Source organism: Cricetulus griseus, chromosome 5 (assembly GCF_003668045.3).
Source record: "Cricetulus griseus strain 17A/GY chromosome 5, alternate assembly CriGri-PICRH-1.0, whole genome shotgun sequence".
Lineage (NCBI taxonomy): Eukaryota > Metazoa > Chordata > Mammalia > Rodentia > Cricetidae > Cricetulus > Cricetulus griseus.
Window position 1 is genome coordinate 15185384 of NC_048598.1, and position 16243 is coordinate 15201626.

General features: G+C 45.2%; 1 protein-coding gene across 3 annotated transcripts in view; it reads left to right on the forward strand.

Moving 5' to 3' along the window:
* Positions 1-16043, forward strand: part of Smyd3 (SET and MYND domain containing 3) — a 524738-nt gene extending 508695 nt beyond the window's left edge. For all 3 annotated transcript variants that reach the window (XM_027418861.2, XM_035445108.1, XM_035445109.1), the window contains 2 exons: positions 1282-1390; positions 13646-16043. In XM_027418861.2, the coding sequence (XP_027274662.1) occupies positions 1282-1390; positions 13646-13747 (211 nt within the window). In that variant the 3' untranslated portion in view covers positions 13748-16043. The remainder of the gene's footprint in view (positions 1-1281; positions 1391-13645) is intronic.
* The last annotated feature ends 200 nt before the right edge of the window (positions 16044-16243 follow it).

Here is a 16243-nt window from a genome sequence, read left to right on the forward strand (position 1 = left end):
GAGTCAGTATGATACAACACAGGCCTGAGTCCTTATTTTCTGCACCACACCCATCCTATGCTGTGCTGTATGCCTGTGACAGTCGGTAGCAACTGCCAATCAACAGCTAGGAGACATGCCTCTGGGCACATCTGTGCTGGGTCACTGAAAGCTTAGCTTCTGAGAAGGTCTAGAGGGGATTGTCTTGATTGTGTTGAAGTGAAAAAAAAACCCTCTTAATGAGGCTAGAGCTCCCATGCTAAGTAGAATGCAGAGGGCAAATTGAACATCAGTGTGCATGAGTTTATTGCTAGCCTCTTCTGACTGTGGATGGGCATAATATTACCCACTGTCTCTGTAGAGCCCCTGACTCTAAATTCCATGCCAGGATGGGCTGTAGCCTGGAACTGTCAGTCAATGAACTTTTTTCCTTTAGGTTACTTTTGTCATGGTATTTTATTATGGAAACAGGAGAAGAAACTAAGACAATGCGAAAGACCTCAAGTATGAGTTGAGTTACTTCTACATGTTGGATGTTATGAGAACATACAGATTGGGTTACCTTAACCAATGGTGAGAGAAAGTAAGCACACAGGTTCTGTAGAAAGGTGGACTGTGATGGGCGCTACAACCAAGATTCAGTCAGAGGGCTGTGCGGAAGAGGAATGGCAGCATCTATAGCATCTATTTGGAATCAGAGAAATGCTCATTTACTCAAAAATATATATTAATAGCATGCAGGAACACCTCCCCCCACCTGTGCTGCTTCTCCAGAGGAGGGAGGCACCTGCCTGGATGGTCATGTGGCCATCTTTAGAGCCATCTCTTAGTTAATACTGGCCCTGTGCCCTCCGTGTTTAAGCTGCTCTTTGTCTGTGAGCCCATGCAGCCTGTGGTTAAGTGCTCCTGTGTAGCTGATCCCTTCATTTATTCCACAAATATATAGTGATGGAGATGGGCTAGTGCTGGAGCTTCATGGAAGAAGATCTGGATCAGATTTATAATCCAGAATGCAGTGCAGCATCCTCTAGACGTAATTGCAGAGGTCCAGATGGGTTTCTCTGGTCAACTAGTTGTATCGTCCCGCCCCATCCCCCCCCCCCCCCCCCCCCGAGCAGAAGGTACTCCAGGGATCTGAAGAAAGGTTATTGTATATATTGGCTTCTGGGTCACAAACTAATCTCCCTTCAGGAGCTCATTAGCATTCACAGCCAGCTACTCCCCTGTTCTCCAGTCTTGGGAGGAAATACCGACTGTGAAGTGAGAGCTACTGACACTGTTTGCCCTTTTGATCTCTTCCAGGATCTTTTTCCCTGGAAGCCATCCCGTCCGAGGTGTGCAAGTGATGAAAGTTGGCAAGCTGCAGCTACATCAGGGCATGTTTCCCCAAGCCATGAAGAACCTGAGGCTGGTGAGTGCGCCAAGACATGGGCTCTGCCGAGCGTACCTTCCTCTAGCTGTTGCCAGGCCTCTACTTGGTGACTGCTGAGCTCTGTTTTTAGCATGTGGGCACACACACACACACACACACACACACACAACACACACACACACACACACACACACACACACACCGCCCAAGTGTGCTGGTAAATGTTTAACAGCCATCTCTAAAAACATTTGTATCACTTGCCAATTTCTGTGGTATAAATGTACCCAAATGTAATTCATTTTACACTGCTAGTATAGACTCAATCTGCTTGTGTATTATTTGTGCACGTGTGTGTGTGCAGGTGCTAGTATAGGTGTGTGTGGAGGCTAGAGGTCAGCCAGGTGTCATTCTTCAAGAGCCATCCACCTTATTTGGAGGAAACATGGATTTTTCTGGCTTGGAGATCACTAATTTGGACTGTGAGTGTCAGGGATTTGACTGTCTCCATTTCCCAGCATTGGGGATTACAAGTCCACTCATCTACCCAGCTTTTAAAGTGGGTCCTAGGGCTCAAACTCATGTCCTCATGCTTGCATGACACTTAACCTACAGAACTATCTCCCCGGACTCCTAATCATGATGATTTTAACAGGTGCTCTTACAAACTGGTGTGAGTCTCAGACAACCACTACAAGCATGCCGTGACCCACAAACCACCCTTCTCCACATTCTCTGAACATAGTATGTCTCTTTTATGGTAGGAAAGACCTGGCCATCAGTCTAGTGTCTGCATCTCCCCTTTCCTCTCTCCACTGCCAGAACAGGGCGGTGCCCTTTGTCAATACTGGCTTACTAACTTAGGTCTTTACAAACCATTTCCTCTACCTCAAATGTAGCTCCTAGCCTCCAGGGCCTGGCAGGACTCTACTGGTCCTTCAGGGCTCAGCTCCAATGTCTTTGTTTTCTTGGTTCTTACAGCTGTTTCTGGCTCTGCCAGTGGAGCACTTCCTCTATTTCAGTAGGGGGACCACTCTCCCAACCCCAGCAATCTGGAAGTCATTGTTACCGTCCTTGTAACTAACTAGCTCAGCATCAGGCAAAATACCTAGAGCTAAGAATATATTTGTTGTTGGAGAAAGGGGAAGGGAAGGAGTGAGAAAAGTCAATACAATCTTAGCAGTAAGATTAAACTGAAAATAAAGACCTGAGTTACTGCTGGAATGCATTGCTAAAGGGTCACTTATTTTCACCCTCTTAAGGAGTTTCTCTGCCTGGAACAGCTCAGAACTCTCCTGGCTTGGCCTTCCCACACCTTCAGACTTCCTCTCAGCAGTCCATGGCAGTCAGGTGCTTACCTGGTCCCTGCACTGGTAGGTCATAGGAGACCTGGACTAGCTTTCCTGGGGAGCCTTTGGCACCTGAAGAGGTCTTCTGGGACCCACTATTCATGTTTCAGAAGGGTGGTGGTAGAATGGTTAGGCACCACAGCAAGCCTTCCCAGGGAGTGTCTAGGGACTGACTGAGCCCATATCTTGGCATTTTTAGACAAGAAAGGTGATAAATGCCTAAAGGGTTATTAAGATCATCTTGCATTGAATGCTAGCCACATTGGCTGTTTCTGCTCCCTAAGTGACATCAGGTGTCAGCCAATGGGAACAACACTGGAGCTTCCTGGAGGTGTCCCTCTCTTTCCCTTAGTCCTTGGGCATCTTCCCCAGATAAATGCAGGGATAATCTCCTGCAGTCTTGGGGAGAATGTCCCGTCTCTTCTCTGTTCAAGTACGTGTCCACCAGTTAGTCCAGCTAGACAGAAAACACTTCCTTTGGTCTGCTGAGTGAAGGCTCCAAAGGAAAGCAACAGTGTAGTGAAAGCTTCCCATGTATATCATGTACCCAATCCAGGGTTGTCATGTAAGTTGATATTTCATAAGTGGTCAGATTGGCCCTTCAGTTTATGTGGGGCTCATACATACGTGGTTATCCTTGGTCCTCATGACAGATGACAGCTGTAAGGCTAGACAGGTGTTTCCACTCATGTTTAGAAACTGAAACACTAAGTTGCAGAGGTGCAAAAGCCCATTTAAATCTCTTAGAGGCACAACCAGTTCTGTGTATCCCGCTTAATTCAGTATGAGTTGCTGATTAAATAACACTGCTATTCTGAGTGAGACCCATTATCATCCCTACAGTTTAATGGAGGAAACAGACATGGGAAAAGTTTTTAAAAATCTACTCTAGAACGCAAGGCTCCTCCCTTCTCTCAACTGTCCCATTTAAGTAGGTGATTCTCTCTGGAAACACTCAGCATACAGAAATGCCTTCAAGCCCAGCTGAATTCCTGATGCCGTTTAGGAGGCAAGCTGGGGGAGACATGAGAGCATGTCTGGCTCTCTTCCGTTCTTCACTGGGGGCTGAGTCCTTGCCGTCATTGGAGCACTTCAGCTGGGGCATCAAGTCCACCAGGGTGGGCTTATGGTGACGTGGCTTGTGTGGGAGATGCAGGCCATGGCCAGAGCCTTCTGACGACCCTCATGTTGCCTGCCACCCCTGCACACTTGTCAGCTCACCCACTCTTGCAGACAGACCCCACAGCGCAACCACGCTGGCCTCCGCTCCAGTCTGCACCCTGCTTTCCAGCCCTTCACAACAGCCAAATCATGCAATTTTACTCTTCCCATTTCTTACCTCTGTGCTCATGTTCACATTTAGGAATCTGATCAGAGCCTCTGCCTCGCCAGAGGCAAGTAAACAGGCCACAGTCCTGTATAGAAGCCCTCAAAGCCTTTCTAAGACTCTTCAAGTGTATTCGGCCCCTCTGCACGTGCAGGGTCAGGACTTGGCATGGGGTTTGGCAGGGGGTGGGGAGGAAAAGAGGACAAGAGGGAAAAGGACACGGGACATATGCTATAAGTGCCACTGATGCCATCAAATCTCCTGGCTCTGATACTTAGGAATGTCGCCTACTAAGTTCTAATAGGAAATTATAACATCGGGTGTGTGTTTTTAAACAACAAGAAAAAGGAGATGTAGCTAGAGAGAGGGCTCGGTGTTTAAAAGTGCTTGCTGCTCTCCCAGAAGACATGAGTTCATTTCCCAACACCCACTTTCGAAGGATTACAACCTCTTGTAACTCCAGCTTCATAGAATTCAACGCCCTCTTCTGATGTCTGTGGGTCCATGGGAGTGTGCTCACATGCACACACACACTCACACACCACACATGCACCCACCACACTACACACACACACACACAGGTTTTTAAAATCAAATGTTATAAAAGAGGGGAAAAAGAAAAAAATGATGGTTGAAATGCAAGCATAGTGATTAAATCGTATTAAAGCAAGCATGCATTTCCCTATTAGTGATTCTAAACTCCATAGTGGCAAGGAGCTGGGTAGGAAACCTATATTCGTGCCTCATGTTGCCACCAACAAAGTCATCCTCCCACCCCCTTCCAGAGTGGTGCCAGGGGCAGCCAGATGGAACAAGGTTTGCATAAATTCAGATTCTCAAAAAGTTCTGATTTCAGTGGAAAATCACTCACCATACAAAGAAGCAGTCTTAATCTTTCACAGCGATCAACAGATGCCTGCTTTGCGATGGCAGATCCATTAGAATTACTTGAGAGTGATTTTACAGCAGCCATTATCGAGATGCTTCAGTGAGCAATTACAAATACTATCCAAACAAACGGAAAAACATAGACAGTCTTGGTGAAGAGAGAGAAGATGTGAAGGAACAAACAGATTTAAGAGCAATAAATTCAGGAACCCAGCAGTGGAAGAGTGCTCACAGCACGGACTGGGAAACTCAGACAGAAGGATAGAACTGAAAGCAATGGTACAGGAGGAAAGCATAACCAAAGTAAAGCTGAGCAAGGCCTTGGGGACCCGGGGAACCAGTGACCAGTAATGTTAGGCATCTGACATTACACTCCCAGAGGGAGAAGAGGAGCAGGGCAAATATAAAAAGTACTGGAAACAATAGTAGAGGCATCCAAACTAGAAAAGGTAAGCTTGATCTCTGTCCACCAATGACAAAACTTTATATGTTGAACACACACACACACACACACACACACACGCACGCACGCACGCACGCACGCACGCACGCACGCACGCACGTATGCACACACATTATAACTAATAAATTAATTAAATTATTATAATCTAAAGTCAACATTCATAGGTCACTTGTTCTATAAACTAACAAAAAAAGAAACTATTTCCATAAAATCCTTAGAAATTAACCAACATGATGAAGGAAAGACATTAAAATATAAACAGTGACATCTCATGCATATGGATTGGAAAACTGAAGATATCAGCATTGCTCAGAGTTATATACACATTCCCAGTAAAAGCCAATGATGTATTTTTTTTTTTTTTTACAAAATAGAAAAATCAATCTTAAAACTCACATGGAAACTCAAGAGACCCTTATCCCTAACAAAATAGCCAAAACAAATGTCTAAAAAGAACCAGTTAGGGAAGTCAATTCCTGATTTCAAAACTTACTACAAAGCTATAGTAATCAAAACAGTGTGTTACTGGTAACAGATGGATACATAGACCAATGTATCCATAGACAATAGAAATCCAGAACTAGACCCTCATACATATGGAAAAGTAATTTCCAACAGCACCACTCGCTAATTACATACAACAAGCATGTGTTATATGATTCCGCATTTGTGAGGCACCTAGAACAGATGCACACAACAGAAAGGAGAGCAGTGGTTGTCAGGGTCAAAGGGGAACACAGAGGGTAGGTGCTCATTATGTAAGAGACACAACCTTTCAGCATCAATCAAGAAAATGTCCTACAGGCCAATGTGGTGGAGGCATTTTCTCAATTGAGGTTTCTTCTTCCCAAATGACTCTAACTTGCTATCAAGTTGACATAGCTGACTCGCTGGCTAACATGATAAAGCTTGGGATATTACCTTTGTATTTTACTACAATAGTTTTCTTAAGTGATGGAAAACTACCTGAATTTGACAAAAAAGATATAAAGCTAAGCAAATCCCCCCACGCCCAAATTAAACCTAAAGACATTCTCACCATGATTCATTATTTGAATAGAATTAAAATCCCAAACAAATCCTCAGAGTAGCAAGAGGCTAAAATGAGTCCTTGCTGTTAGGGGAAGAACAATCTGAATTAGAGTGTTTCACCAGAAACCCTACAAAACAAACACACTGTTTTCAAGTGTATTAGGAGGAAAGAATTGGTAACCCCAAATCTGAATCCAGCAATAGCATCTGTCAATCACTAAAACAGAAATCAAGCTAGTCACAGCTGTAGGAAAATTAAAAGAACTCATCACCATCTCATCTAAAAGTATTGCCACCCAAAAGCTCTAAAACAAAAGAAAAACAATAGAAGAAATCTTGAAGCATCAGGAGGAAGGACTACAATAAGCAAAACTGTGAGTAAGTAGATTTTCCTTCTCCCCTTCAGCTTCCCGTGTTGACAGTTGAAGCCAAAGTTCTAACGCCATCTGAGGTGGCTCTAGAAGCATGTGGTGAAAACAGCTGGATAATTACATTCCAAGGGGGACAGTAAAAAGGATAGCGAGAAGGGGGGCCTCTGCCCCTGATCGCAACCAGTAAAAATGAAGACACACAGAGACTATAACGAGAGGGGGGAAAGGGCTTAAAGCAGCCACTTCTTCAAAAGCTGTGTAAAGGATGCACTCAAAGACACCACCCATGGGTTACGTAGCTCAGTTGGTGGAGTGCTTGCTTAGCGTGCAGGAGGCTGGGGTGGGGATGGGGGTTCCATCTCCAGCATCTCATTACAGGAGTGTGTGGTGCACTCATGTAACCTCAGCACCAGGGAGGTAGAGACAGTAGGATGAGAAGTTCAAGGTCATTCTTATTTACACAGCAATTTCAAGGCCAGCCTAGACCACCTGAGGACTTGTCCCTACATAAATAAATAAATCTTTAAATGACATGTTAAAAGACAGATATGGTAACAGAGGGGATTCCAAAAAAAAAAAACAGACACAGAAAAGGTAGAAAAAAAAACAAAAAAATAAAGTTGTATATTTAAGTTCTAATGAAGTAGTAATTACATTGTGAATGATATAGTCTAGGCAAATTATCTAAACACTCTGAAAGTCAAAGATTAGTAGAATAGATGTATTTGAAAATAACCCAAGTATGTGCTGTCTATAAGAAACTCTCTAAATATAATGATATGGATAGACTGAGAGTAAAAAGAAAACACATGAAAACATACTCAAAAGATAGCTGGAGTGACTTTGTTAATATCACATGAGTAGACTTCAAGGCAAGGAAAAGTTTCCTAGAGACCAAGGACATCATCTAAGAGAAGTGTAGTCATCTCCTCAAAAGCTGTAATAATACTACGCATGCCTGTGCCGTGCCACACTGTTTCAAACAGTGAAAACAAAACCTGGTAGGGCTCTGCTGTGGAGCCTGAGGCAGGAGGATTACTAGTTGGAGACCAACGTAGGCACCCTAGCAAGGCCAGTCTAGGTAGCACAGCAGGACTCTGTCTCAAACCCAACCAGACCAAACCAGTAGATCTGAAAGAAAACAGAAAATTGCAACATGAAGCCGATAAGAACAACTAGACAGAAAACTGACAAAGACAGAGGAAAATTTATTACTATCACTAAGTCAGACCTTAGTGATGAACAAAGGCGGAATAGAAGTCCTTTGCATGTATGTACAGAGCACATGTCACCGTAAAACACATGCCACACACTGAACCATTAGACAGGTGTCAATTAATGTAAAAGGTTTGTGAGTGTAAGGGTCAGACAAAGCAAACTCTCTGACCCTAGTGGAATCAAAGTACAAATCAAAAACAATACTTGGAAACAAAACCAAATTTCCGCCTCCCTGCTCTGTCTGGTGTAGTATGTCACACAGTCCACTGCAGCCCAAGTTGTGCTGTAAGTTTGATGACACCAAAGCCCTGGGAATATGTATGACTCCTTCAGAGGCCTCAGGTACTATGTGAATACTTACTGAGTTGGTTCTGGAGAGATGAAAACCTAAGAACACCCTGCAGAGGGTCTCAGTTCAGTTCCCAGCACTCACATGGTAACTTACACCACCTGTAACTCCAGCTCCAGGGGATCCATTGCCCTCTTCTGGCCTCTGAGAGGACTAGACAAGCATTCAGTGTCCATACATGCATCCAAGCAAAACACTCAACTCATAAAAATAAATAAGCCTTTAAAAACATTATTATATTGACAGATTAAAGATAGTAACACAATAGCAACTCTGCGTGTGTGCACACAGGGGTGTGTGTGTGTGTGTGTGTGTGTGTGTGTGTGTGTGTGTGTGTGTGTATGTTTTGCCTGAATGTATGTGTGTGTATCGTATGCATGCAGTCACCACAAGGCCAGAAAAAGACATTTGATCTCCTGAAACCAGAGTCACAAACAGCTGTGAGCTGATTTGTGGGTACTGGGAACTGAACTCAGGTCTTCTGCAAGAGTAATAAGTTGTTCCATGTTCTTAACCATTGAACCATCAGTCCAGCCCTGACAATAGAAGCTCTTCCTGGCATGGTCCTGCCACCAACAGGCAGCCCTGAGCGCCCCACATCTGTAACCCTTCGTCCTGTGGGCATCCTAGCTCTCTGCTTTCACAACAAGGGCCCAGACTTACTCACTGGAGCTGCCTGACAGTACAGCGTAAATGAGTAGACAGGTGGTCCCTCCCAAGGGTAGCCTGCCTCCCCCAAGCACATTCCCCTCAAGGGGAACTGACACTTGCAGTGAACCTTTGAAGATGTAGAGTGGAATGGTCTGCAGGGAAGCTGCTGAGCTTGCAGGGGTCCTTGGAGGTTTGGGGGGTTCCTGCTGCCCATCGCAAAGGGGTTCAGTGACTCGAGCTGCTTGTGGACATGGCTGTACTTTCTGTCCCCTACTGAATTCCCAGGCTGCCTCCCCCTGCACACACACTGCTTTCTTCTTGGGATGGGCAGAAGAGGAAAACTTGCTTCAGTGTCCCCCTGCGGGGACTTGATCTAAAGGTTCTTATCTTGCATGTGTTTCTTTTCCTTCTGATTTTTATATCCATATTTAAATCACGCTCGGGGAAGTCATTTATTACATTCCCCAGGCTCACAGTAGAAAGCATATGAGATCCTTGATAAACTTAATATATTTATATTAAAAATTAATAAGAAAGCCATATTGTTTCCAACTTTAAATCATAATTTGATCTCATTCGTTTTATTTAATACATGGCCACAATTCTAAAATTGCTTTAAAAAATATGATGAGATGGAAATCAGTTCTGGGGGCCTTTTCTTTATTTCTCAGACAGCCCTGTGCCTCTCATGTGGCAGACAATCTACATTGCCATTTCCGGTGTGACATTTAGAATATGTGCGTGGGTGCAGCACATCCCACTGGAGGCTTCCAATGAATCCTCTGTTCCTGACTGTATGCAGGCCCCTTTTAAATGCTACCACTAAAAAAATAAAACTTAATGGAAAGAGAGAAGCTTTCCCCAAACCAAGCCTGCTCGGATTTTATATTTCCTTAATCTGTTTTATACGCCACTACAGGAAATTAAACTGGAATTGTTCTCTCTGACACACACGTGTGTAGCATTTGGGAGGCTCTGAGACTCAGAGCTCCCGGCAACAGTTGCTCTGGCTTGTCCAAGATTTACTGCAGCTTCATTTTGAGGGGTGAGGTGAGAAGAAGCATTCTTCTCCTTCCAGCTAAGCTGAAGAGGTGTCCCGAGCTCTCAGGGCTCTCTTCTGTCCCAGACAGGTACTGGGCCCAGGACCATGGTAGACACAAGTGGCATCCGGGACAAGAACCAGATGTTCCTCCATCATCAGGTCTGCCCTGCTCGGCATGTCATGCAAATGCATGAAAGTTGTTGGCAGAGTTAGCATTCTTTTCTTCTTCTCTCAATTTCTCTCCCATCCATGACTATTGCTCAGAGAAAAGCATATGTATTAATTATATCTAAGCTCTGGCTTCTATACAAGTGATATACTTTTGTCCTTTACCCCCCCCACACACACACACTACTATCTTCACGTCAGTCCTCAGCCCCCTTCCTGTACTCCTCTCCTCTGCTTCTAGCCACTGTGGTGCATAGAATCCTTGAACACTGGCTCCCTGCCCTCTTATGACACTAGTGTTGAGGTCACCAGCAAATGAGAGGACACAGCATGGCCAGCATCATTAGACCTGGGCCACCCCAGGGTCCTCAGGCTGTCTAACAAGCTACACCCAGGAGACCCTGTTTATTCTCCATGGTCACTGCAATGTGCACAGCTGGAGGCTGTCGCAGACACTGGGGTGGGTCCTGAGAGATAAACATCCCACCCTGCCCCTCTCAGGCCAGGTGAGTTGGAGCAGTTTCTTCTGATCAGGGCATCTGGCTGGACATTATCCCCTGCCTTCAGGAAGCAGTCTGGGCAGGGTGGCTGTGAGCTCAGATGGTGGCAGCTTCCCTGTCTGCTGGGCCCTGCAGCCCCAGTGTGGTCATAGGTCCCAAGTCTCCAGTGAAGCTTGGGCACCTGCCTTGCTGCCAGATGGCAGCTCTGCCCCTTCAGTGGACAGGAAAATTCTGGTTAGGACTGGAACTGCAGGAGGTCGTGAGGAAGGAATACTGGACCTAGAAACACGCTTGGGAAAACTCAGATCAGCCTTACATGGTCAGGGTGACAAGAAGACAACATTGTCATTTGGCCATCAGTCACGTCACAGAGAGGCTCAGGTCCTTCACCAGGTGGAAAACCAGCAGAAACAACCACAAGCCAAACCTTTTGGTCTGACTAGGAGCTGTGAGAACCACCAGCAGAGGGCGCTGTGCCAGGTGAGCCCTTTCTCGGGGTGGATGCAGGGCCAGCCAGGTCCTGTTTGCAGCAGGCTCTCCCAGAGAACATTCACCCTCCCCTGCACATCATAGCTCTGGACAAGCTGATGGGGACAGGACAGCCATAGTGGCTTTCAAGAATTTGCCACAAAGGATCTGATCAGAAGCCTCTGTAATGACACCATCATCCAGGTCTCTGCCTCAGACCCCAGCATGGCCAGCACAGCAGAGGACCCAGGGCAGTGCAGGGAAAGAGAATAAAACATGAGGCACCAGATGTTGCCTTTTAATCTCCCAGAGCTTGACTGCCTGCAAGGTGGGGCGGCCCCTGCTCCTCCCTTCCGTCCCCTCCAACAAGCCCTGCCTTGGGATATGTGGGCAGTAACTGCAGCAGGGCAGACCTGTGCAGATTAGCAAGAAACAAGTTCCCTGCATCTGCCCTGGCCCCTCCTGCGGGCCTGACCACTGCTGTAAGCCCAGAGCAGCATGGCTTTCTTTGAATGTTCTCTTTTTTTCTCCTAACTTCTAAATGTAACCCCCACCTCCCGCCCCTCCAACACCACACACACACACACACACAGACACATGGTGGGGGGCAGGCAGACAGTGAAACAGAGAGAGAGAGAGAGAGAGAGAGAGAGAGAGAGAGAGAGAGAGAGAGAGAGAGAGAGAGAGCCTACTTGTTTTCTGTTCTTTAAGCCTGAAGAGAACACCATTACAGAAACAGGAGGAGAAGGCAGGAGCTGAGGCTGCCAGCAGCCAGCAGTCAGACCGATTTGTTGCCCTGCCTTCCTCCTTCCGTCTTCCCCTCTGCAGAGGCCAGGCTGTCTAACTTGATGCATTTAACGAGAACAGAGCAGTCTCACTGTGAGACCTACTCGTTGCTTTCCAGCTCCAAAAATCTCTATGGCTTCAAGGTGTGCGAACCCAAGAATTCTACCCCTAAGGATTTATCTAAACAAATAGCAAAGAAAAAAAAAAGGAAAACACATCCACATACAACCATAACAACAACAGGAAACCCATAGCTGCAAGATCTGTCATATCATAATCAAAACAACTGGAAGAGACCTAAATTTTCAAGAAAAGTTTATGAAGCAATGTCTGTAACTAAACGGGGTGTGGCAATCATGCTGACTTTGGATTAGCGCAGACTGGTGGACAGTGGCTATGACTGCCTGGCATTACTGCACCTGTATTCAGTGGGGTGGGGGGTGGGGGAGGGTTGGCTTGTCCTGGAGCCCATTGCCTGGTGCTTCACAGTCACCAGTGCCACATCTCTGGAAGGGTCTTTAGAACCCATTCCCACCGGATGTGGTAGCTTTGGGTTCCGTCCCCTAGCCCCGCCCCGCCTCCCATCGAACAGTGTGTAGTGCTGCTGTTTGGGCCGTTCGTTGCTCCACAGCAAACCATCCAAAGACTCAGTAGAGCCAAGAACAACAAGATTATGTTCACAGTTCTGGGTCAGGAAGTGGATCTGAGCACAGTGGGAATGGTCCCCAGCCTTTCCACGGTGACTGGCTGACTTCTGCCTGAATGCTGGAGGCATCCGAAGCCTCCCTGGGCACATAGCTGGTGCCTTGGCTCTTCTGTCAGTCATCCAGAGCCACCACATGTGGCTACTGTTTGAGGTTCGAGCTTCCTGGCAGCTCAGAAGCTGGTGTCCCAGGAGCAAGCAAACACTGGAGACCAAGGCAGAGGCTTCTTGCCTTTGAGTTGTTAACTGTGTGTTCACACCGGAGAAGCCACAAGCTCAGCCCAATTCTCAAAGTATTTGAAAGGTTGAATTTCGAGATTGATTAACAGTCTGAACATGGAGGCTAAAGGGATCACTCGCATGCCACCACTGCACTAGCACAGGCCAGGAAGAGAGCGAGAAGTATGAGGTATGGTACGTAGTAATTCAGATAAAGAGTTATCATGGGACGGCAAGATGGTATAGCAGATGAAAGAGCTTGCCACCAAACCTGGAAGCCTGAGTTCCATCCCTGGGACGCACAGGGTAAGAGAGAACTGGCTTCCTCACCTTGTCCTCTGATTCCCACAAGCACACCATGGCACATATATAGCCCCCCCCCCCCACACACACACATAAAAGAAATATAGTTTTTAAACCTGTTGTTAGGAGGAAGCAGCATACCATTTCTTCTTTTGTGTGACTTACTGGTCTTGGTGAGAATTACTCAACCCCAGCACTATCCACCTAAGCTTGTGCATTAGTGTAGTCACTGGAGATCATGGCTGCCCCAGGGAGACCAGTACAGAGCCCACTTCCTAAGCACCCAGGCAGCACCCATGCCACCTGTATTGTGGCTTCATGAACCACGGTGCTGCCAGTTCCTTAAAGACTGCTCACCTTGGGGCCACAGGGCCCCTAGATCATCAGGAGACAGTGAGAGGCCAGGTAGAGGCTTGTGTGTTTTCGAGCTATTGATCTGTCCCCTTTCCTTTCTCCTTAGGCCTTCGACATTATGAAAGTGACCCACGGCCGAGAGCACAGCCTGATTGAAGATCTAATTCTTCTCCTGGAAGAATGTGATGCCAACATAAGAGCCTCCTAAGGACAGCCAGAGGGACAGGGGAGGTGGCGCACCCTGATCGAACGCCTTATTGTGGTCACACAACCTGTGATGCTTGCTGTGTGACCCTCCTGTAGAAAAATGCCATTCTGTGTCTATGTGGGTAAATGTGTCTCTGTGGTGTGTTGTGAGAAGACCTGTTCGTGGTAGAGCAGAACCATTACAATAAATACAAATGAGTTGAAATGTCATCTGGCAACTTGGCTTTGCCTACTCATGGGTGATTTTGATGGTTAAGATCTCAGCATTGGAAATAGGAACTTACCAAAAATAGGATGAAAAGCTGGGCGGTAGTCATGCACGCGTTTAGTCCCAGCACTCGAGAGGCAGAGGCAGATGGATCTCTGTGAGTTCAAGGCCAGTATGGTCTACAGAGTGAATTCTAGGACAGCCAGGGCCATGTAGAAAGACCCTGTCTCAAAAACAAAAGAAAACAAAAATAGGATGGAATAAGTTAAAACTTCCTCTTTGGGTGTATATAGAGATAATTGGATTAAAGTAATCATTTCCACATACATTCCTAAACACAAGTGTATGTCCATGGTATCAAGAAGCAAAGTCTTTATTGTGTTCTTTTATTTTTATTGACATGTGTTAGTTATGCTAAATCATGTGGTTAGCTGTGATATCTCAGTATTTGAATACGCATGTCGGGCATGCACCTACGAGAGGACCAATCTGGCTTCCCTTTTATTTCTGCCTCTTCAGTTCCCCGTTTCTCACAACCACCCATCCTAACCTTCACACATGAATAGAAAGTGTCACACTTGTTTCTGTCCCTGGCTTGTTTCACTCCATATAATTTTCTCTAGTTCTATCCATTCTGCTACAGACAACAGGATTTCATTCATCTTTACAGCTGAATAATATATTCCACTGTTTATATGTACTTTGTTTTCTTTGTGTATGTTGGTGATGACCTAAGGTAGTGACAGCCTCAGCTATTCTGAATAGCTTCCTAGTAGACATGGACAGACAAGTATGTTTGGGGTTTATAGATTTCATTTCCTTTTGACATAGACCTAGAAGTGGGATGGCTAACTCCCATGGTAGTCCTATTCTCACTCCTTAGATGAGCCTCCATACTGTCATTCTGATTTTGGGTTCCCACCGACAGTGTATAGGAGTTCCTTCTCTCCGTGTTCATGGCAGCACTTGTTACCTGTGGGTTATGTTTGCTTTGTTGGCTTTAATAGCATTTTAACTGCATACATGATATCTCATTGTAATTTCAACTTCCCTGATGACTGATGATATTGATTGGGCCTCATGTATTTGTGACTGTCAAAGCAGTTGCTCATTTTGTAATCAGATTCTTCTTTTTTTAAATTCCTTACATATTATAAATTAACTACATATTATGGACATAAATCCTACCTTGGGAGGACAGTTAGCAAACAATTCTCTCATTCTGTAGATCGTCTTGTCCTCTGTTGTTTTTGTGTGCTGTACAAAACTTCAGTGTAATTGTTCATCTGTCTTTGGTTTTGTTTCCTTTCCTTTTATAATCATATATATTAAAAAAAATTGCTTAGTCCAGCATCTATGATAGCCGTTGCCCTTACTGATGTGTCTCCCTGCATGTTTCCAGTTGAGATCTTGCATTTGGTCTTTGATCCATCAAGAGCTGAGTATTTTGTTCAGAATGAAAGTTCAGTATTCATCTCTTGCATGTGGTGTCTGCTTTCCCTGTTGAAGAGGCCAGCCACACAGCCTGCACGGTTTGGGAACTTTTGTGACGAATAAGCTGGTTCTAGGTGTGCTAGCTGACATCTAGGCTCTCTGTTCTGTCCCACTGGTCCATGTGTCTCTTATTACTCTATGATCCTATTGCGTCTGCCATCATGGCTCTATAGTATATCTTGAAATGAGGCCCCCTGATGCCTCTAGCCGCATTCTTTTTGCTGAAGATAGTTTTATCTGTCCCGAGTCTTTGGTGAAGAAGCAGGATTTTGAAATATTGTCTGTATTGCTTTATGATAAATAATTACATACATTATTTTATTTCTGAGTTCCTCTCCAACACAGGAATCTTTATCTCAGAGCCTAGGACTAGTTCATTTCAGACATCACTAGAAAAGGATGTAAGTCTCAAACAAAAAGAAAAAAGATACTGAACTCAGCTCTTTATGTAACTCTTGTGAGCATTTTATAATTCTTTGTGTATGCTATTATTTTCCTAAATTTTTTTTCTGTAATTGCTTGAATCTGTGGTTCAGTGTGTTAATGGGCAGAGCAGAAAGCTCTATTGTCCTACAGTAAACAGTTCTCACCACTATTCAAATTGACTGGCTTCCTCTGCTTTTGTTGTCTTTTCTATTTCCCAACCCATTGGCCTGTGTCTCTATCTTTCTGCTTTAGATAAATAACAAAAATATTTTCCTTGTCCAAAAAAAGTTGAGCCTTGTATGGTTCACTGGGCCTGGAAGCAGTGTGATCCTTCATGTTTCAGTGAGATTTTGATAGTAAATCAGGCTA